Source organism: Hippocampus guttulatus, chromosome 9 (assembly GCF_054856545.1).
Source record: "Hippocampus guttulatus isolate MCC_2025c chromosome 9, RoL_Hgut_1.0, whole genome shotgun sequence".
Taxonomy (NCBI): Eukaryota; Metazoa; Chordata; class Actinopteri; order Syngnathiformes; family Syngnathidae; genus Hippocampus; species Hippocampus guttulatus.
The window spans coordinates 20,903,179-20,927,110 of record NC_141269.1 but is presented as its reverse complement, the minus strand read 5'-3'; the positions used below and the strand labels follow the sequence as shown (position 1 = coordinate 20,927,110).

The window sequence follows — 23,932 nt, the reverse complement described above, 5'->3', positions numbered from 1 at the left end:
TATGATCAACTCTCATTCATCTGGTTATCACAGATGTAAAAAATGTAAATGAGACAGAATCCGGCTAACCTGAACTCAGTTCTGCTAGTGGTTTACATTTTTGGTCATTTGTCTTTTTTTTATTTCATCAAAAAGATTCAAAACAAGATTCCAAAAATACTATACTGTACTCAGGAGTCAAATTTACATGCACGGAAACAGACATGCATATTTCCTCTGGCTCGCTATGACGCCACGGTGCTGCTTTTTACAAAGCTCATGGATGTGTCATGTGCAAACATTTCACCTAGATAAGTCAGTGCAAGTATGGAGCATTTACCGACAGCGGAATAATTTGGGTCTACAATTTAGGATTTGACCAACATTTTCCATGGGGGGGGGGGGGTAATCTTAAAAGTTCCTCTCGAAGGTAAAGCTCAGTACGTCCATATTTTGCTTTTTCTCTGAAGTTTGCACTACATTGTGTTTTCCAAAAGAAGGACCAGCGTCAACAAGAGGTTCTGCCATTTGTGTTGTCGCTTGGTAATAACAGCAGCTTTTTGTTGGTAAACTGTGTGTGCTCCAGTATGTGGCGAACCACGACACATCTGCAACACAAATGGCATTTACGCCATCCTCCTTCATCATGAATTGTTCTTTGAGTGTTTTCGTGTGCTTGTTCTAGTTCTTCAATCTAAAGAGGGTCATCTTATTTCCAGTTGTACTGCCATTCGCGATGTTTATACAGTGGTACGTACCTCTTCTCTCGAATGTCTCTTCATTTGATATTTTCAAGTTACGAAACGCCTCAACAGGAAAATATTGCCTCTTGTTACGAAAAATAATTGAAGATACGAAAGGTAAAAATACAGTATGGGGTTACTAGCATCTCCGAGTTTCCTGAAAGCAACATAAATATAGCTCCTCTGCCATTGGCTATTGCCGAGTATCTTCCTGGCATCCCATTGGCTAAGAGGGACCTCAACCAAATGTGTCGATATGTGTGTGTGTGTGTGTGTGTGTGTGTATGTAAGTAAATAGATAGATATGTGCCGATGCAGCGTCCTCGTCATTCGTGCCTCGGGCCACGAGGCGTTCTGATAGTTTTTTGTAAATGCGAATCACCTAAAAAAAATGTTCACCAGTTGGGCGATCGCTCACTATGCTGTTTGCCTCGGACATTTTCGAAGGATTGTTAAAAGCCGACAAAAGCAAACTTCCTTGGATAAGTTCTTTCCAAAACGCCAGGCCAAAACCACTTCCGAGAGAGAACATGAACTAAAGAGGGGGAAAAAACGAGGAGTTAAAAGTTAAATGACCATCATTTTTATTCTGTACTTCTTTGTTTTTTTACACTGTGCACAACTCTCATTTATTGTGCAATAATCTAATTGTAACATGTATTTGTTACATATTTTGATGCATTTTTATGCTTTAGTAAATATTTATGTTTGAATTTGGGGGGGTGGCTTGGAACGGATTAGGGCAGGGGTGCCCAACCAGTCGACCGCGGACTTATCGCAAGGCGACCGCGAGGTGTGTTGGAATTTATTTTTTTTTTTAATGACATGAGAGGAAGTCAGTGTTGCCAAACTTTGACTTTGACGCTATATTCAGTGAGCATTCAGAACCTCTTGAGCGACTCTTTTTTTCAAAAAAGTGACTCGTAACAATATAGCGACGTTTTCTGGTGTTGGAGACTTTTGGAGTCTGTGTGGTGAAAGCATGTTGTTCTCAATGAGCAGCTCTGGGAGCTTTTGTGGCCCCTCCCCCAAATGAAGCCACTGCTGGCTAATCGTGCCAGGTTTACAATCTGGGCTGGATTTAAATGTAAAACTTTTCTTTGTCTGAAATAAAATTTAAAAAACAACAAATAAAAATTACAAAAGAAAAAAAAAACATCTCCCCAAGTAAATCACACGCACAGATGACATCATTGAGCGACGTTTAGGACAGCCAATAGCTACTTTCCTTACCGATGAGTTGGAAACGCTGCTGGAAGTTGACCGCTGTTAACAGTCGAGCAGCTCGCGATTACCGCAGCTTTCACCCCAAAACGTCAACATGGCTGAGAGGAAACGATCCAAGAACTACCATTTTCACCCTGAGTGGGAGCAAGATTATTTTTTTGTTTATTCTCGTTCAAAGCCTGTTTGTTTGATTTGCAATGCAACGGTGGCTTTGGTGAAGACAACGAATCTGGAGTGGCATTTCACAACGGTACACAGGAGCTATGAGATGGATTTACCTGCAAAAAGCAAACCGAAGACGCACAGTAAGCCTGCAACTATTGTCATGTGCTTGCCAAACATAACAAGCCATTCAAAGACGGCGATATTGTGAAAGAAGCCTTTCTCGAGGCAGCGGATAGCCTTTTTGATCACTTTAAAAATTAAATGGAGAACGTGGATGCCAAGAGTGCAACTCTCTCTCAATACTGCTACAAGGCGATGTGAGGGAATGGCTGTGGATGTGGACAGTGGCGGTTCTGGGGGGGGCCAACGGGGGCCAGTGCCCCTGTAGCACCGATTCTGGCCCCCCCTGTGGCCCCCCCTCCGAGCGCAGATTACGCAGTCGTGCCGAGTCGCCGACGCGAAAGGTGGAACCAAAGTGCGTGATTTAACATTCTAGTCAGACCCTTTAGTGCACTGCGCCACTTAAAAATGAGCGGGAAAATGAGAAGCAGTCCGCAGAGAAGGAAATTACCATGACACGAGTGCCATTTACGTGTGTGTGCGTGTGTGTGTGCGCGTGTTTGTGTGTGCGTGTGTGTGTGTGTAACTTTTTTAGTCTCCCTTTTTATTTTTATTTTTATTTAACAGGATCAATATATAAGACATTGCCTTTTTAAATTTGGATAATTATATGCATGTAAAACATCTAGCTTCAGTGTATTTGCAATTTTTGTCCCCGGCAGGCTGGTACCATATCATCCCCTGGCTTGAATATTCTCAACAGATGGACACGGTGTATTGTTACGCTTGCAGACATTTTAGCCCTCCTAATACTGTTTTTTTCTCATCACTGTAATGTTATGACTACAATTTCAAAGTCTGAAGAAATAAAAAGTCAAATAAGATTTCGAATCTGTCTTTTTAGCCCTGGGTTGAATGTGCCCCCCCATCAAAACCCCTGGCCCCAGCCCGGCCCCCTCAGTGAAATTAATCCAGAACCGCCCCTGGATGTGGAGGAACAATTCAGGAAGGATATTGATGCATGTGAGTGCTTTTCCCTCCAATTTGACGAGACGACTGATATGATGGATGTGTGTTCTCATCTGAATGTTTTTTCAAGACATGAGCACCAATGAAGAGCTACTCACCATTTTGCCATGAAAAGGACACACCAGGGGTGATGATATTTTAATGCTTTCATGGAATTGTTAATGGGACTAAACAGTGGCTGATGAGATTTATATTTCCTCGCTGATCTCACTGGCAAGCTCAATGAATTGAATTTAGAGCTGCAGGGTAAGGGTAAAGATGTCGTCAACATGATGAGTTCAGTGAGCACATTCAAAAGCAAGCTAAAGCTGATGTCCAACCGGCTGTGGCTTGGTAACCTGTGCAACTTCCCTCGCATGCAAGCAGAACTACAACGTCAAGAGAAAGATGTGACACAGCTTGACAGTGCACATTATGAGGAGCATGTTCAGAGCATCTCTTCAGAGTTTGAGAGGCGTTTTACTGACATCTTACTGGCATCCATCGAACCTATAGTCAGCTATATGTGTTATCCATTTGGTGCAAGTATTGACGTTGCCGCCAAAGTCAAATCACTTTTCGACTTTGAAAGCCCCACTCCTTGAGGATGAGATTCTTAGATTGCAAAATGACATTGGGATCAAAGCCAGTCCACAGAGATAGGAAGTGATTTCTTTTATTCAAACAGAGATCTACCGATTTGGAAGCAGTTTTTTTCTGTTTGGTTCATATTTGGTTCTATGTAGGAAAGCCAAATGGTTTGGCCCTGGGATTTTTAGTGTTTTAATGTGTGTGTGTGTGTGTGTGTGTGGTAGTGGTGGGGGGGGGGTCAGATGTTGACACTGGACTGGTAGATTTCTGGAGGTTGGCTCCTTGAAAAGTAGCCCTTGAGACAAAAAAGGTTGGGCACCCCTGGATTAGGGCATTTACATGGAAAATGCGTCTCTCCTTACAACATTTTCATTTCCAGTACCTCTGCACTGTGAGGTCGACGCGCTAATCACTGGATCACCAGGCCGCCCACAAATACATAATATTGACCTTTTTTAATAAAGAAAAATAGATAAATGATCCTGAAATCAAGACTTTTATGTTGGTGTAAATTACCCATGCATAAGTATACAGATTTAATGTAATTTGTGTGAGGTTGTTCGGCCATCTATTATTCGTACCACTTTATTTTAATGTTCCTGTTTTTCTTGCTCCCCGCTCATTTTTGTTTTCTCTTCACGCCCCTTTGGAAACATGTGGCTGTTGGCAATCATGAGCCACTTAAACTCAGTAACAGAGGAAGGAAGGTGCCGGATTATTATTTACAGATTGCTTGTTTCCACTGTCTCCAGGTACAAAGTAGTTGTTGGCCTGCTTTATTATTACCTGCTAGTTTTATTTCTGTCCTCGAGTCCTAGTAAGTACTGATGACTTTTCTCTCCTTTGTGTTTCTCAGCCTTGCGTTGGTTTGAGTCTGTTTCTGGTCTTATGCCTGTGCAAGTGGAATAGGGTTTAGTTTGTCTCTCATTCCGAGTGGAGATCTTTGTTTTCTCGTTTTGTTTTAGTGAGGCACCTTCCTGAGGTGTTTTATGGATTTGTTTATGTGACAAATTTTGGTTATGCATTTTTTGTTTTCATATTTTCACGCTTACGTGCAAACTCGGTTGTTAATACAGTAAATTGAATTGCTCAAAGGTTATTGTGTCCACTTTAGGTTCTGTTTTCATGACTCTTCCAAATCCAACACTGATGTGGGTGTCGGTCAATTTGCAAACATGCGCAAGCTAGCATAAATAAAAAACATTTTTTGCTGAGCCAAGGTCATTCTCCGCCAATCAAATAGCTTCCACTTATTTGGAGCACACTCGCATCTTCAATGGAGACAGGTCTGTGCGGGTAAGGATGTAGATATCCGTGCATGACCGGACAATTTTCACTCTTTTTAGTCACTCTGGCAACAGACAATGTCAGTGGGTACTATTATTAAATCGAGAACGAGCTTGTGATAACGGTTGGTGAATGAAATATGTACTGTATGTGGACATTTATGATAACAATGCTTTCAATTAATTAATAATAATAATACATTTTAATTATAAGCGCCTTTCAAAACACTCAAGGACACCTTACAATCAAAATAAGAACAATAAAACCACAGATACAATTATAAATAATAAAAGAAGAGATTAATTTAAACTGAGTATGCGATTTTGAATAGGTGGGGTTTGAGATGGGATTTGAATGAGGGAAGAGAATCAATATTTCGGATGTTGGGTGGGAGTGAGTTCCAGAGTTTGGGGGCAGAGAGGCTGAAAGCTCTACACTCCATCGTGCTGAGATGGACAAAGGGTACACAGAGGTGGAGCGAAAGAGAGGGAATGGAAATTTGAAGAAGGTCAGACAGATAGGGGTGTGGGGGCAAGGTTATGGATGGCTTTAAATGTATAGAGGAATATTTTGAAGTTGATTCTAAGGTTGACAGGCAGCCAGTGGAGCTGTCTGAGGATGGGGGTGATGTGATGAAAGGAGGGGGTTCTAGTGATGATCCGGGCTGAAGAATTCTGGACGAGTTGAAGTTTATGGAGGAGTTTCTGATGGAAACCGAAGAGAAGTGAATTGCAATAATCGATAAGGGAGGTGACCAGGCTGTGGACAAGGATAGCAGTGGTGTGGGGGGTGAGAGAGGGACGGAGACGATTTATATTATGTAGGTGGAAATATGCGGACTGGATTATGTTATTTATGTGGGAGTGGAAAGATAGTGAGCTATTGAGGATGACACCCAGGCTCTTAACCTGACGGGAGGGGGACACAGTGGAGCTATCAGTTGTGAGAGAGAAACTGTTGGCTTTGTGTAGGGTGGATTTGGTACAGACAAGGAGGAGTTCTGTTTTATCACTGTTAAGTTTTAAGAAAGTTATGGGTAAACCAGGATTTAATTTCTGTGAGGCAGTGTGAGAGGGAGGAGGGTAGGAGGGAGGAGTCGGGTTTGCTGGAGAGGTGGAGCTGGGTGTCCTCTGCCAAGCAGTGAAAGTGTATACCAAATTTACGGAAAATATTGCCAAGGTGGAGAAGGTAGATAATGAAGAGAAGGGGTCCCAGGACAGAACCCTGGGGCACACTAGAAGAGACGGGGGAGGACTGTGAAGTGAAGGAGTTGAGTTGGATGAACTGAGAGCGGCCAGAGAGATAGGAGTGAAACCAGCGTAAGGGGGTGTAAGGGGGTGTGAGTGACGCCGATGGTGGAGAGTCTATTAAAGGAGGATGGGGTGAGAAATGGTGTCAAAAGCTGAACTCAGGTCGAGGAGGATGAGGATAGAAATTAAACCGGTGTTCGCTGCCATGAGAGGGTCGTTGGTGATTTTTATGAGGGCTGTTTCTGTACTGTGACAGGGATGGAAGCCAGACGGGAATTGTTCGTAGAGATTGTTATGAGTGAGGTGGGAGTGAAGTTGAGAGGCAACAATTTTTTCAAGGAGTTTGGAGATGAAAGGAAGGTGAGAAATGGGACGTAAGTTATTGAATTCATTGGGATCTGAAACCGTTTTTTTTAGGATTGGAGTGGAAGCTGTAATTTTGAAGGGGACAAGAACAATTCCAGTGGACAATGAAGAATGAATGATGGTTGAGATGAAAGGGAGCAGAGAGGGTAAGCAGGATTTGACCAGAACTGTGGGGAGGGGATCTAGCTGAAGTGTGAGATTATTGAGGGAAGGGGAAAAAAAAAATGATTTATGAAATGATTATAAGGATTTGATACCAGCTGTTGTGAAATTTCTGAAATGAAAGTCAAATGCGTCTCACGTCCACACACACAAACTCACCTGTGCCACAATTTAGACATGGTCCGAGCATGCGTATCCTTTCTGCCACCAAATTGTCACTTATGCTGTCCAGGCCCTGACCAAGCAAAGCATGCATGTGTACTATGATGGTCCAAAGTTGGAATCAGGTTTTGATGCTGGTGCGGGGTGCTTTTTTTCCCTCCACACATGGTGTTGTGTGTTACTCCCAAACGATTCAATTTTGGTTTCATCTGTTGACTATTCTGCCACTCGTGCTAGAAACATCCAAATGCTCTTCATCAAAATTCAAACTTATTTTTTTTATTTTTTAGACAGCGACAGTGTCCTGCTTGGTATTCTCCCGTGAACATCATTCTTGTTGAATGTTTGACATATGGTAAATTTGAACTTGTGTCAGAGATTTTTGTCTTTTGCCGGATTGCTGTAGTTATTTTGTACATCTTGCAGTAACCTTTACAGGACGAACATTCATTGAAAGAAAAGTGCCAGTCCTGAACTTTCTCCATCCATAGATACTTTGTCTGACCGTGGACTAATGAACATGAAGACTCTAATAAAGACACTCGTCTCTATTAGAGGTATTCAAAGTATAGTCCTGACCTCAACCCAATTGAGATGCTGTGCTACAACGTCATGAAAGATATTCACACCAGACACCCCCCTCCAAAAAACATTGTTTTATGTGGTATTATTTTAGGCAGACTCTGTTTATTTATGTGATTTTGATCATATTTTACGACCAACTTATGCAGAAATTCAAAGAATCCCAAACGGCCCCAGGCAGTGGTGGCTTGTCATTAGAGGGCGCGCCCCAACAACATCAGTTCTGACCTTTCACTTTTCAAAATTAGTGCATTTAAGTCGTAATTGGCAAAAAATAAAAAAAACAACATTAGGGCAGAGTTCAAACCAGTCAGACATTCAGGTTAGATTTACATGAAATGGTTTAAGTGACCAAATTCTGATTGCTTTTCCGCTAATGGGGCTCAGTCTGGACATGGGCCATGACAGTGTAAGCAGGAAAGAAAAAAACCCACATTTAGGAAATTAAAAAATTAGGACACATGCAAACCGAATAAGGCCTGAATCATATCAATAATGAATACAATGTGTAATTGTAACGGCAGTTTAGGTAAACAGGTATATACAATGCCATTGTGAGCCAGATAACATTGCAAACCTCCACTGGATAGCATATACTCACACATCCACCCAAACATTAGCCAAAATCAAAACGAGAGGTGAGGTGAATAATACGCCATGATATTTTAAAAAGACAAGGCGACCAGTTCAATTATGCAAAAGGTTATCTGCCTTTAGAACAAATTCCTTCGGTGTGACGGCCTCTGCAGGCCAAACTAAACGCTATGTAACATTTAACATTGTTTATTCTCACTTTTCACTGCCGTGCGGTTACTTGATTGCCTTTTTGGTATGTGTGTATCTGTTATAGGTGTTCACTTTATATTAGCTCACATGATAATGGACAGAGTTACTTGAACGTACCGTATTTTCCGTATTATAAGTCGCTCCAGCCATCAAATTCAGACTAAAGAAGAAAAAAAACATACATAAGTCGGACTGGAGTGTAAGTCTCATTTTGGGGGGAAATTTATTTGATAAAATCCAACATCAAGAACAGACATGTCATCTTGAAAGGCAATTTAAATAAAATAGACAACAGGCCGAATAAGTGTACAATACGCTAGCGTTACATGACGCATAAACATTGAACTCTGGCAAGTTCACAAAACATATTAAGACAGGGGTGTCAAACTCATTTCATATTGTGGGCCACGTACGGCCTCGGTAGATGTCAAGTGGGCCGGACCATTAAAATTACACCATACTCTGCTATAAATAACCAAAATAATATGTCTTTCCTTTGTTTTGGTCGAAACAAGCACAAGGACATTAGGAAAATGTTACAATTGAATGAACATATCTTTTACAAAACATTTCATGAATCACCTTAGATTTCCTTAGACAAATGTGCAATTTACTTTTGTCATTCACATATATGAATTGGAACTGATCCCACTGATTGGACAAAGGCACAAAACTTTACCAAGTAATTGGTATTGAAAATATAGTACCTGTAATGATAAAAACTTTAAGATTAAACGAGATTTATAAAGAATTTTAAAATAACTTACACATGTTCATATAAAATTTAAATTTAATCCCTGCCTACACCTTACAAACTAAGGAGAGTGCTATTAAATGTGTAAAGAATAAAGTATTCACATGTCCTTGATAGCATGTGCTGTGTTGGGTCTGTCTCAGTGAAAGACTGAGGCTGCTGTTGTCTTCTTCTCCAATCAAAACAATGTTGTCTTCTACTCTGATCAAAACCGTGTCCCCGAGCGGATACTCAATGATCACCTTATTAAAAATATTCATTCCGTGTCTTTTATGCATTTTTTCACTTTTGAATTATCCTGCGGGCCTGATCGAACCTCCTTGGGGGTCGGTTCCGCCCCCGGGCCGTATGTTTGACACCCCGGTATTATGAGTTATTCAGATAACTATAGCATAAAGAACATGCTAACACGTTTACCAAACCATCAATGTCACTCCAATTGTCCACTTCCTCTTCTATGTCGCTTATGTCAGACTCATAGTCGTTTTATCAATACAGGCCTAGAGCGCCCTCTTGTGGTTTAATGGGAAAATAATGTGAAATGATCTGTAATAATCTGTTAATAATTTCACACATAAATCGATCCAGAGTGTTCGTGATACCCCTGGTCAAACTATGAAAAACACTGTGATTTAGATTTCGGAAAATACGGTACTGGAGATGTAACAATACAGACCCCAAAAATGAGACAGGCACTCAATTGGAATTGGGCATAAGAAGCGGCAGTGAAAACTGAACCACTGATTTCAAACCCTATCACCAGTGAGTATACTGTACCAAAAGAGTTTCTACATACAAACACTGTGTTGTCAAAATCATGCCAAAACTGTTGTCTTGAAGACTACCAAGTCATGATTGTTTTTCATCTGTGTAGTATGCTTGTTTCTCCCTGTACATCAATGTTTTTGGCAACTTTGGGGCAATGTGAGGTCACAAGTGGCAGTTCATAAGAAAGGAGAGTAACGTGCCCGGGAGGTAAAGAAAGAAAGCATGTCCTCACATGAGCTACAGTACAAGTGTGTTTGCATTTATTTTATGTGTGCATATCTGATTGACGGTAAGTACGCACCGCACCGTCTCTGTCTTTCTCTGTGGCTAATGGAAATCTTCATGGCGAAGTATTTTATAAAGAACCCAGTAGAATATATTGAAAAACAGGAAGGCCAGGGGGAAACCGGCCCTTGACACCGTGTCAATCTTTTTGGCCCGGTCGATAAATAACTTTCTCATCTCCTCTATGCTTTTCCCTCCTCCTGGAGCGACGCCCGAGGGATTCGGGGCAGTGGGTGCCGGGGCTCCTTGAGTGTTTAGTGCTGCGGCGGTATTGTTAGTGGTGGCCTTGGAGTCCTTGCTGTTGCTGGGAGTGGAAGTTACAGCAGCTGCAGAGGTCAGTCTGGTCTCATGTACTTCCCCTTCCTGATAGACAGAAAGGAGCAGCAGACATCTCATTAGACCGTGCAATTATAAATCAAGCAAGATATTGAACAAGCTCGCTATACAGTAAAAAATAATTCATTGAATGTTTAAACGGTGATTTTTTTTTTAATGTCAATGCAGCGGAACCCCCAATGTCAAATACAATTTGTTGTGCGATGCTGGTTGTCTTTCAGGTTTGTTTTTACATTTCAAAGACAGTTCGCTTCAGGAAATAAATAATTCATAGCAAATCGAACTGTTCCACTGTTTTCATCAAAGTTAAGATCGGCAACTAATTCTATATTTTGTCCCCTCCTGTTAGCAGCGCCAATTTACATTTGAGGGACAGCTAAATTAAAAACAAATTTCAGAAGAATTAAGCAGTGTGTGTAAAAGTGTTGGGTATCATCACTTTATTTTCACATTGTGGGTGCTTACGTTTATTTAAATATGGCTAATTCAAAGTGTCTGTTGTCCTGCATTTTACAGTTTGCGTATTAAGCAGCAGTCTGGGGCACAAACTTCAATGATCACGCAAACAGATGTGGAAGCTGATCTGCTAACCAGGCACACACAGGATCATTTCTGCCAAAAGGGCAAAATTGCCATGCAGTTCATTTTGCAGGTTCTGGAAAGTCTATGAGCAAATGAGACTAATTGTGATAGCCGACTTTGTGTCTTCAATACCAAAGTGGAGTGTACGATGAGACACCATTGTGCTGTGCAGACAAAATGAGAGGGGGCAAGAATAAACGTTCGGGACAATGCAGTTTTGGAGCTTCCGTATGATCTAAGTGATGACTTAATGCCAGTCACAAGAAGGTATCATGCCATATCACCCGTGACTAACCTCCTTTCAACTCTGTACTTTATGGGGACAATCGCTGCTCGCTTCTGAAGAGTAGTTTCTTGGGTCTGCTGTTCCAGTTTTAAACGCAGCATTGTGCAGGATGCGCAAATCCATCTGATTGCCTTGCACTCGGGACAAGTTAAATCAAATGAAGCATGGCATTTATTTGGTTGCTGGCGTCCCCCAAATGTACTGCAGCGCGAGACTTTTTTCTTCTGGACCTCAGTAATTAAGTTGGTTTGTTTTCCTCTTCCACCAACACTGCCAATCCCATCACTTTAATCTTTATTCTGCAATTGTGGCACTCCCCTAAATGTTTCATGTTAAAACCCATCATGCTCTTTTAGTTTTCCGCAGTTAACTATTGGCATATACTGTACCTCTGGCCCAATGATGATATAATTTTGTATGAAATTATTTTGGTGGCTATTTTTCTAATCCGGATATAATTTCACCAAAACCCCACATCTCCGTGTGGCTACTGCCTCCCCTTTCACGACGTTCTCCTAAACCTGGCTGCGCACACCTCCCATGAAACAGTAAAAAGTAATAATGAGAAGAATATATTGTAGTGTTTCTCAAGGGTATAATGTCAGAGTAGTCGTGGTTTATTTCAACTTTTATTGTGAATTACAAACACGGCTGGCAGCCCGGTGGTCCAGAGGTTTGCGCGTTGACCTCAAAGTGAAGAGGTACCAGCTCCAGCCTTTCTGTGTGGAGTTTGCATGTTCTCCCCGAGCCTTCGTGGGTTTTCTCCAGGTACCCCGGTTTCAATCCACAATCCAAAAACATGCATGGTAGGCTGATTGGGTCGTTCTAAATTGTCCCTAGGTGTGAGTGTGAGCGTGGATGGTTGTCCCGTCTTTGTGTGCTCTGCGATTGACTGGCAACCTGTTCAGGGTGTCGCCCGCCTACTGCCTGAAGACGGCTGGAATAGGCTCCAGCACCCCCTGCGACCCTTGTGAGGAGAAAGCAGATCAGAAAATGGATGGATGGACAAACACGGCTACCGTGGGTCGCAGCTGATGCCAAAACCGAGCAACAACGGTCTGAGGCAAAGCCTCCACGCGGACAAAGTTCTCTCTCAGTATCATAACGTCAGCTTTCTGAAATGCTCTTGTGACCCCCCACCCCACCACTTTGGGGGGTGGTGTTAGTGAGGAATTAGCATTTTAACATGGCTCAAATCTCAAAAAAGTGAAGTTAGCGTGATGTGGCCCCTTTAAAGTGCAAAACCCTCTTTAAAATACTGTACTTCAGTATTAGTAGTAGTATATCCAGTTGCCAACAAGTGCGCTCAACCTTTTTGAGTAGGTGAACACGCACTTTAGCACTTGCTATTTGGGATCTAAATAAAATATAGCAATCTTATTAGATTACATGTAACGTGCCCACCATTAGTGCACGCAAAGTTAGTGGGACATGCAATTCAGCACACACCATTACAGATCTTCGTAAATCAGGTCCTAAGTGTTTATGTTTGATTACCGTATTTTCCGCACGATAAGGCGCTTCGGAGTATAAGGCACACCTTCAATGAATAGCCTATCTTAAAACTGCTTTCATACATAGAGTGCATAAGGCACATAGAATAGAAGCTACATGCTTGGCTGTGGTGGTGTTATGCATCCACGAGATGGAGCTACGCTAAAGGGAAGACAATACAATGCATCCGTCCATTTTCTGATCCGCTTTATTCTCACAAGGATTGCAGGGAGTGGTGAAGTCTATCCCAGCTGTCTTCGGGTAGCTTTATTTACATTGAGCTTTCACACCCAATGCAGCTTTAACAAAGCATTTTACAGAATATTTATAATACTACATCCAAGAAATCAGAATATTGATGCATGTGTAAGGTGCATCAGATTCTAAATCGTACCATTGGCTTTTGAGAAGATTGAATGCTTCTAGGTGTGTTATATTGTGTGGAAAATACGGCATATGCCTGGTATTTGCTTATAATACAATCAGTTATTTATAGAAACACATGACAAAAAATTGCTGCAGCATTTAGATTATTTTTAACCATACTGTGTAATATTTGTCTGTCTTTCCATGTTTCTGTTACTAACACCTTCCTTAGGGCTATATCCAGTCCACATCTCCTCTTAAACAGCTTTATTGATTGGCAGAATGCTGGTGAAGACACACAATACACCGGTTGCATGACGCGACATGCACATGCGGGTACATGCCAACACACTTCATGTATTGTGCCATACCCTGTAGCTGCTGCTGTAGATGTTGGTCATAGATCCATAGAGCGGGTCTGATGCCTTGAGGCCGTTGTCAATGTTAACACGATGGAGGGATTCAGCTAGCTCATCTGCATCAACTGCACCTCCACTGTTCTACCAGTCGACAGCATGCACACCAGTCGTCAATGGAGAGAAACCAAAAAGGGGTGGGGAAAAAAAACCCCCACATCCAGTACAAACACCAAATATGGGCTACTCACTCATTCAGTCAATGTACAAGACATTTTGGTTACATTGGTGAGGTTTGAGAGTTACATTTTATTAGTGCGGGTTGGATTCCAAACAACCTGCTGCATTCTGAGGAAAACTGACAACATACTGTAGTGTTACCTCTACTTACAAAGTTAATTGGTTTTGGAAGAACTTTCTTAACTAGAAAATATTCGAAGTAAGTTTTAAGTTTTCCATGTAAATGCCCTAATCCGTTCCAAGGTCCCCCAAAATTCAGACATGTTTTCTATAGCATAAAAATGCATCAAAATATGGAACAATATGCTACAATTAGATTGTTGCACAATAAATGAGAGTTGTGCATAATGTAAAAAACAAAGAATAAAGAATTAAAATGATGATCATTTAACTTTTAACTGTGTCCCCATTGTTTTTTGCCATTTAGTTCAAGTCAGAAGTGGTTTTTGCCTGGTGTTTCGTAAAGAAGTGATTCAAGGACGTTTGCTTTTGTCGGCTTTTAACAATCCTTCAAAAATGTCCAAGGCAAACATCAGCATAGTGAGCGATCGCCCCGGTGAACACTTTTTCTGAGTTTGATTCACATTTACGTAAAATTATCGGAACGCCTCATTGCCCAAGGGGCGAATGACCAGGACAGTGCATAAACACATATCGATCTATCTACACACAAAAGACACATACGGTAGAAGTCCCTCTTAGCCAATGGGATGCCAGGATGATGCTCGGTAATAGCCAATGCCAGAGCAGCTATAAGTATGTTGCGTTCAGGAAACTCAGAGCTGCGAGCAGCAGCCCATACTGTACCTTTCGTATCTTGAAATTTATTTCCTAACAAGAGGCAATATTTTCCCGTTGAAGCATTTCGCAACTTGAACATTTCAAATGAAGAGACGTTCGTAAGTTGAGGTACGACTGTACATACTGTATAGAACTACAGATGTATGAAATTAGTTTTGAACAAACTTGACATTTTCTATCCATATTCATTATGAATTATTTGTAATATTTATGTTATATTATATTTACATGGTAAAGCTTCTTTCCTCTAAACAAGATCTTGTGGATGGAGGAGGAAAAAAAACATTAACCCACCCTTGTTTCTTCACTTTCCTGTCCGGGGAGCCAAAATCAGGTTCTTACAGCTATCGTATATCTTTGTACAAACAAAAACAGTGCTTTTAGGTATTCCATGTTTTTTCTTTTGTCAGTTAATCACTTGAAACTATTTTAGTAGCTCAAGACATTAAAATTAAGAACAAACATGGAGGTCTCATAATTTTTGACGTGGCTCTACATGTATTCTTCCTTTTTTCTTTGAAATTTATTTCTCCCAGGCATCACCAAGCGTTCCATGTCAAAACATGAGATTTCTCATTGACATTGTTTCCTTGTGTTACTTTTAAACTATATTTTCACAAAGAAATGCCAGACTAAAGCCACAAGCAGAAAATTGCTTGGGAAATACATTCAACTTTCTAAGCTTTGTTTTGTTCAGCATCTAAAATGGATTCACTTTCTAGTCCATTTGTTGCCTCAAATGGACTAGAAAGTGAACCCCCCCCCCCCCCCACTATATATTCCACCACTTTTCCATTACATTGAACAGAAGGAGACATGTTATCCACATGTTGACTGAATGCTGAATGCTCACAAAGATTGATATCATGCACCAACGTTCAGGCTCATCTTGTTTGGATGGCTTGTCCAAAAAAAAAAACACAACTCCTGTGATGTAGCCATGCAGAGCCATGCACCAGTACAGCAATGAGGTGGTGGGGAAACTTAAACATGCTCAGACAGAACTCGTGAAACATCCCTCCTCATTTCATGACGCATACACTATTAGCATGCCACCACTAGAAGGTAGCCTCAAAATCTAAAAGTTGACACACTGCAACGATAACCTGGGTAACTATTTTATTGTCCGTTCACAGAAAAATACACCAGTAAAGGAGTATTTATTGATTTATTATTTTTTTCCACGAGTATCTTGGAGTACCTTGCTCTTCTTGGGATGTCGCCTGAATCGGAGCAGCTCTTTATGTTGCCTTGAAACAAAATTGACTGCAGCGTACTCCAAGAGCGCAGAGAAGACAAAGAGAAGACACACCGCCATCCAGATGTCTATGGCCTTGACATACGAGACCTGTGACATACACACAATTCATCGTGAATACCTACATTTGGACAACAATCCATTTGTTGATACTCAATTAAATTAATTCAAAAGCCCCCTGTGAACCTTCTTTGTCAAACATGTATTTAGTCATTATTATTTTACAGCATATTCTCCGAAAACCTTTTCAGACGTTATTTTAAGGTAGGAGCTACTTGTTGTTAAACTAATGCCTTGAGTCAGAGTGTGTGACCTCTTTTTTTTTTTTTTTTTGGTTTTGATGAAATTACGTTGTATTCAGACATGCGTAACACAGTGGAGTGCAAAGCTCTGTTTGGCACTTGGAACACGATCAACCTCCTTCCTCCGAAACACACACACAAACTCGTGCGCGCACACACATACTTTTATGGAAATGGTCGTGCTAATAAGGGTTATGTAACAAAGTGCTCCATGTCAGATTTTTCCTCATGCATACAAGATACCAGAAGACGACTGAAGGGCTCTTTCTCTCACACACAACAGATGAACAGTGTGCTTAATCAACACATCCTTGACATCAGATTAGATTGTTTGAAAAGACAACAGCAAGTAAATCTACAACAATGACATTCTTAATTTTCACCACCGGTCCTTCAGGCTATTCGGCACAAAACAAACAAACAAAGACACATTTATGCAAATCGTAGTACAGCATGTGAGGGGCCGGCCGTTCAAAACAGAAAGCGAGATTATTTCGTCTACATGAGCGTGCATTTCTCATGCCAGGTACGCCCTCGGGGTGAGCAACCATAAACTGTGGGTGTTCCCTGACAAATCTGGCTCCGTGTGCATGCTGCGTGCCTACTCCGATGGATTGAAGAACTGCACTTATCTGCTCTGCACAGTCTGTAGAAAGTCCAGCAAAAATCATAGTGCAGATTTTGAGTCGTTGTGACGGTATGAGGCACACCTGGGCCATAACGCTCACCACCGCTTGTACACTGCCCAACGGCCAGACTGTGTGTGTCCTCAACCACATGACGCTGATGGCCAAACATATACTGGATATGTCACATTAGATATCAGTGCATTCCAAGTGCAGGCCTGACCACTCTTACTCACAAAAAAGTTGAGTTAGACATTGAATCATTTGTTTTTATTTGCTTCTGTGTCAGTCAGCAAATATGATTGTGACTCGTCTGGTCGGTGGCGCAAGGAAGGATGCAGGGCACCGCTGATCTAGCGACCAGCAGGCGCACCGCCTTTTTTCTTTCTTGAAGAACCTTCAAATATGCATTCAGTCATAACCACAGAATTGTGATTAAACTACTCCTATTGGTTTTATTTCATGAAGAAAAAAAAACAAACCACGCTGTACTTCAAAGTGTAGCATGTTGGACAGAACAGTGAACATAACACATTGGTGAACTATTTTCCAAATGGATTTGACAGAACGTTCACAAGTCTCAGCAAAAATCGATGTTGATGATTTACACCCAGCCGCAGCCTTTAATAATTACACCTCTTTGGTGCCTGCGCACATTTCCAGGTTCTACGCCGTGGGTGTGTCAAAAAGTAGGCATGGGCTCACGATGTGCTAACAGTTAGCAAATATATCACGTTATCATGGTATTAAAATTACAGCTGTAGAATGTCCTTTTTATCCAAATATTAGGCGAAATAAAACAAAAATGTCTCCACTGAAAACAATGTGTTTTTGCTTAAACAAAACATTGAATATTATGAAAAGCATGCACATTTATAATCTGAGTCGTGACCCCGCAAAAGAACCCTTACCCCGCCAAAACAAAGAGCTCCTGTGTTTGTTGTTTGATGCAATATTGGATGTAAATTTTTGGATATCTCCACATACTGTATAAGCACTTTTTCGTTGCTCTGGTGCATGTGTAGTCGGCGAGCTGTCGTTCAGTCCGCACAGTCTGAAAATCATCGCCGCCCCCTACATATCATTTATGATCGACGGAGACACTGACATCCCCACGTAAGAGTGTGAGATTGGCTATGTCCAGACGAGAATAAAAACGAAGGCAGTGTGTTCAAATAAGGGGTGTTCACACGGCACACATTTGCTCAGGCGCGACACCGATGTATTTTGTTGCGATATATTTTACACCGGAGCAAATTTTGTGGAGCGGTCACACGTACAAAGCCGCTGAGCGTGTCAGCACCGGCGCAGCGTCGGTACTGCTCCACTTGCGGTCATACGGCAGTTTCTGCAGCGGAGCAAAACGACAGAAAACAAATGAGCTGTCGTGTTGGTTCTTTTTAAAACGTATACACAACTCAAGCGACTACTGGTCTGGACAGGCATGTCCTTCTCCTTCTCGGTCTCCGTGCCTTCTGCTCGAGAGTGACCGCCCCCGAAAACGTAAATCAATGATGACTTCAATGACACTCAGAAAAGCAAAAATGTAATGCGCCAAACAGAAAATCAAGAGAGGAAATCACAAAATAAATTCTATGGGGGCCGGGGGGTTGTGAACACACAACAAAGGAACAAACTACACAAACAACTCCGAGACAGTCCAGTCTCCTACAAAAGGAAAGATGACGTTTGGGGACTATTCTCCCCCTCCCCCCGTTCTAGTTGAGATGGTATAACCCAAGAGGTGCTTGCTACTGTTACCGGCCATGTCTTGTGTTGTTATTAAACAAACACATGACGGAAGTCCGACAGAGCACGAAAGAAACACGTTCTCGGCGTACGTAATCAACTCTTCTTGAGCATTTGCTCCAGAGCAAATTGGAGAGTTCACACGTGCAAATTTACATTGGTGCTGCTCCGCAAACGAGCATTTGCTCTGGAGCAAATTTTTAAACCACCTCCCTGAGGTAGATCAATTTGCACGTGTGACCGCTCCACTGGCGCAGCGCCGGCATAGCACCGTAGTAAATGTTGCCGTGTGAACACCACTATAAATAATGAAGTATGCCCTTAAAAGAAATACAGTGGTACCTCTACTTACGAATGTCTCTTCAAACAAAATTTTCAAGTTACGAAATGCCTCAACAGGAAAATATTGCCTCTTGTTACGAAAGGAAATTCAAAAAAGGTAAAAATTCAACATGGACTGCTGCTCGTAGCTCCTGAATGCAACTTATAGCTGCTCTGCCATTGGCTATTACCGAGCATCTTCCTGGCATCCCATTGGCTAAGAGGGACCTCGACAGTATGTGTCTATGTGTGTAGATCAGTGGTTCTTAGCCTTGTTAAAGGTACCGAACCCAACCAGTTGAAGTGAACAGTCACCGAACCCTTCATTAGGGAAAAAATCAAAATATATAATAAAACACATTTATTAAAAACAGAAAAAAGGAAATATAATTAGTCTAAGTATAAAGTATCGTTTTTTTTAATTGTGCACAAAATGAACCAGCCAGTGATGGCCAAGCGGGCGTGTCATAAGTAATTGACATGCTGAGTCGGGTGTGTCTTAACCTCCATGGCAGAAGCTCCATCGAACCCCTGACACCCATTCACCGAACCCTTGGGGTTCGATCGAACCCTGGTTAAGAACCACTGGTAGATAGATAGACAGATAGATAGAGAAATAGATAGATCTGTGTCAATGCTGCGTCGTCATCATTCGCCCCTCGGGCCATGACGTGTTCCGATAATTTAACGTAAATCTATTAACTTTTACAGTATCCACGACAGACACCAAGAAAGTAATGGAGAAAAGAGGAAAAGAAATGAAGAAGAAAATATATATTTTTTGTCCACACAAGCAAAGCAAGAGACGGTAGAAAAATATGAAAAAGGAAGTGTTTGGTAGATCTCGCCAAAGAATATGGCCGTAATGTATCTACAATCGCCACATTATTAAAACAAAAGAAAGCAAAAAAAGCTAGAACTCCTTCTAAAGGCCTCGCTATAATTTCAAAGAGGAAGTCGGCAGTGAAGGATGAGATGGAGAAGTTGTTACTCATGTGGCTAAAGGAGAAAGAGATGGCTGGTGACACAGTGACTGAGGCCATAGTTTGCAAAAAGGTAACTGTCATTTTTAATGACCTTGTGAAGGAGGATGCAGGGAGGGAACATCGGCAAGAGAACACCGGGAGTTTAAGGCATCGCGTGGGTGGTTTGAGAAGTTCAAAAAGAGGACTGGAATTCTCTGTTGCTTGGTATGGTGAGGCCGACCACAAAGCGGACGACGAATTTGTGCAAAAAATTCAAACACTTGGTGATTGATGAAGGCTACGTTGCTCAGCAAGTTTTTTAATTGTGACGAGACGGGCCTTTTTCGGAAAAAAAGTGCCTTGCCGTACCTTCATCACAGCAAAAGAGAGGAAAATGCCAAACTTCCTTGGATCAGTTCTTTAAAAAACACGCCAGGCAAAAACTTCTGAGAGAAGGCAAAAAACGATGAGGATGCAGTTAAAATATAAAAGACCATAATTTTTATTCTTTACTCTAATTTTTTGTTTTATACATTATGCACAGCTCTCATTTATTGTGCAATAATCTAATTGTAAAATGTATTTGTTACATGTTGCGATGCATTTTTATGCTTTATAAAACATTTATGTCTGAATTTTGGGGGGCTTGGAATGGATTAGGGCATTTACATGGAAAACACGTCTCTACTTAACAAATCTTCTAGTTAAGAAATTTCTTTCAGAACATATTAACTACATAAGTAGAGGTAACACGAATAGTAAGCTTATATTTCAAATTTGATGTACCTACGATACATTTTAGCAAATCAATCAATAATTAATATTTACTAATAACTAATTAATCAATGCATAAAGACATCCAGTATTTGCCTGTTTCATTTATCCGTTTATACTGCCATTAAGTAAATTAAATTATTAAATGCAAAATAAACATCCTATTCAAGGTAAAACATTTTGCAAATAGTCACTATCAGTCTCTTCTTTATACAAAATCCCAACACACCAATGAAAACAACTCATAAAATAAATAAATAAATAAAATAAAAGGGGTGCAACCAAATTAAGTCCTGGTGCAACCAATTTTGAAAGCTGTTAACACCAGTGATACCAGGTGAAGAGTTAGTATAGAGCCATGGATATCACTGCATACATCTCAAAAAGCTTTATTCATAGAGCCCTTTGAAACAACCACATCTTCATACAAAGTGCTGCACACGAAGTGGTTGTTTTTGCACCTAATCTGGCCAGTGACAAGAACTGTTTAGTTACATTTTATATTACAAAATGCGCAAGTAGGGAAAATAAGTTTTTGGCTGTGAGAAGTTTAAGACCTGTGTTGCTCGTGGTAACACGTCATGTTATTTTTGCTGAGCAATGTTACTGCCAAGTGTTTTTGAATGTTTCACACCACTCACCAGACAGGAGGGAGCAGTTGAGAGAGAGGATGTTATGCGTCTGAAAGAGCAGTTCGCCCGTGTGTCCCCTTTCCCCTTGGCTGTTGTTGCTGTTTTGGCGTTGGCTATGGCCCACTTTAGTACAACGTCAGGAAAGGGGCACAGCAGCCACATGGGGAGAGGTGGAGTTTTAGTGAACCAAGTCTCTTCTGGGTTCAAAAAAACAGCCACCAAAATAACTCATATTTCATTAGAAATTAAATCACCATTGTGCCAAAGGTAATACCTGTATAAAATCATATACATGCCTATACCCCTACGTAAGCCGGCACCTTACCATGGTGGAGGGGTTTGTGTGTTCCAATAATCCTAGGAGCTAAATTGTCTGGGGCTTCATGACCCTGGCAGGGTCACAAAGTGAGGGACCAGACAAAGCATAAAGACCCCTTATGATGAGTCAGATATATGGACCTCGATTTCCTTTGCCCGGACACGGGTCACCAGGGCCCCCCTCCGGAGCCCGGCCTGTAGGTGGTGCTTGCTGGCGAGCGCCTGGTGGCCGGGCCTACACCCATGGGCCCGGCCGGGCTGAGCCCGAAGAGGCAACGTGGATCCCCCTTCCCATGGGCTCACCACCTATGAGAGGGGCCAAAGGCGTCGGGTGCGAAGGGAACTGGCTGGGAACCTTGGTGGTCCAAACCTCGGCTACAAAAGCTAGCTTTAGGGATATGGAATGTCACCTCTCTTGCAGGGAAGGAGCCCGAGCTGGTGTGCAAGGCAGAGATGTTCCGACTGGATATAGTCGGACTTGCCTCCACACACAGCCTGGGCTTTGGTACCAGCCCTCTCGAGAGGGTCCACTCTGGAGTTGGCCATGGTGAGAGGCATAGAGCAGGTGAGGGCATACACATTGCCTCCTGGCTTGGTGCCTGTATGTTGGTGTTCACACCGGTGGACGAGAGGGTTGCCTCCCTCCAACTTCGGGTGGGGTGGGGGTGGGGGTGGCTGACTGTTGTTTGTGCCTATGTGACCAACAGCAGCTCAGCGTACTCACTATTTTTGGAGTCCTTGGAGGGTGCACATCCAATTTGTCAAAATTGCACTGGGGAAGAACCCTGGCTACAAAACATTCATATCCATATACAAAAAATAAAAAAATAAAATGTATATTTTTTAAATGGCCAAATACAAATGAGATACAGTAATCTCACAGCCCCCATGCGGGCAGTGATTCACATGGTTGGTTTACAGCATGATCACAACCTTGCTTCAAGCCAATGCCAGAGGCAGCAGGCTAGCGGGCATGAGTAGTTAGCACTTCCGTTGCAATCCCAGACTGGATGAAAACGCAAATATTTACATACAGTTTCCACACCAAAAACAAACTACATTGCTCCAGAGTTGCATAAAACAATGAATCACTCCCCTGCCGTGTTGAAAAAAAAAAGTCTCTGCTGTGTGCAAGTGTGACCCAGACTTGTTAAGACTATCATGTCATTGTTAGTTTCTGTTAAGGTGATGTTTATTAACGATACTGCCGTTTCCGAAGGATCTTAAATGTACCACGGCACTCCGAACTGTTCTAATGCATTGTTTGTCCATGGTGTCGCCCCTCCCTTTTGTTTTGTTACCTTTTTCAGTGTGGGCTGGGTGCCACGCTAATTGGTGCACCTGCCTCCCTTACACACCTGTGAGTCTTCAGCTCATCAGCCACTTGCAGCATAAAAGCCAGCCGGAACAGCCACCCGTTGCCGTCAGTGATCTTTCCTGCCGTACTCGCTAATGCCAAGCCATTACGCTCCTACGTCGGGCACTCCTTGAATTGGTCGCTTTGACTACCATTCGATTCCTGCCACCTCGACCTATCCAACTCCTGGCTAATGAATCCTTCTTTGTTCATTGTGTCTGCGTGTGGGTCCTGTGCTCATTTCTCACGAAGCCTAACAGTACGAACTGGCCAAGAATGGACCCAGCGGACCCAATGCACCAGGCCCTGTCATGCCAAGGGATCTTGCTTGGCCAACACGACCAACTCCTCTGTGCTCGAGTGGGGAGCAACCAGGCTGCTTCTGCCCATATCTCTGAGTTTTCTCGTCAGGTCACCATGCTGGCCTCCTAAATTCAAGACTCCAGGCCCCCCTCACTGGCTGAAGTGACACCTGCCTCGACAGCTTGCCGGGATATTCATGTAAGTGACCCAGACCCCTTCTCTGGAGAAAAATGTCGAGCCTTCTTACTCCAGTGTGGACTAGTTTTCCAACAGCACCCTCTATCCGACTCAACTGGCTCCGCAAGAATCAACTATGTCATTGGGCTGTTTCGAGGAAGGGCGCTTGCATGAGCCGAAGCCTTGAGCACAGACCGTGAGTTTTTCAAGATGACCAATCCCGACTTTGTTGCGAGACTCAGGACTGTGTTTGACCACCCAAACTCTGCTGGGGACGCCTCAAATCGACTCCTGAAGCTGCGCCAAGCTAACCGCTCTGTGGCAGATTCTCTGTGGATTTTTGGACCCTGGCAACTGAGGCTCGGCGGAATGACACAGCTCTACGGGCAGCTTTCACCGATGGTCGAAGCGAAAGATTAAAGGACGAGTTGGCAACTAGAGATGTGCCTTCCGACTTGCCCGCGCTAGCCTCTCTCACCATGAAAATAGACAATAGATTCCGTGAGAGGCAAAA

General features: G+C 42.3%; 1 protein-coding gene across 2 annotated transcripts in view; it reads right to left on the bottom strand.

Moving 5' to 3' along the window:
* Positions 1–7,667: 7,667 nt before the first annotated feature.
* The window catches only part of glra3 (glycine receptor, alpha 3), an 84,846-nt gene continuing 68,581 nt past the window's right edge, over positions 7,668–23,932 (bottom strand). Inside the window, exons 8-10 of one of the 2 annotated variants that reach the window (XM_086120775.1) lie at positions 15,838–15,984; positions 13,611–13,739; positions 7,668–10,538 (exon numbers count right to left, since the gene is read on the bottom strand). In XM_086120775.1, the coding sequence (XP_085976901.1) occupies positions 10,218–10,538; positions 13,611–13,739; positions 15,838–15,984 (597 nt within the window). In that variant the 3' untranslated portion in view covers positions 7,668–10,217. The remainder of the gene's footprint in view (positions 10,539–13,610; positions 13,740–15,837; positions 15,985–23,932) is intronic. The other variant, XM_086120776.1, reaches the window with a different exon arrangement.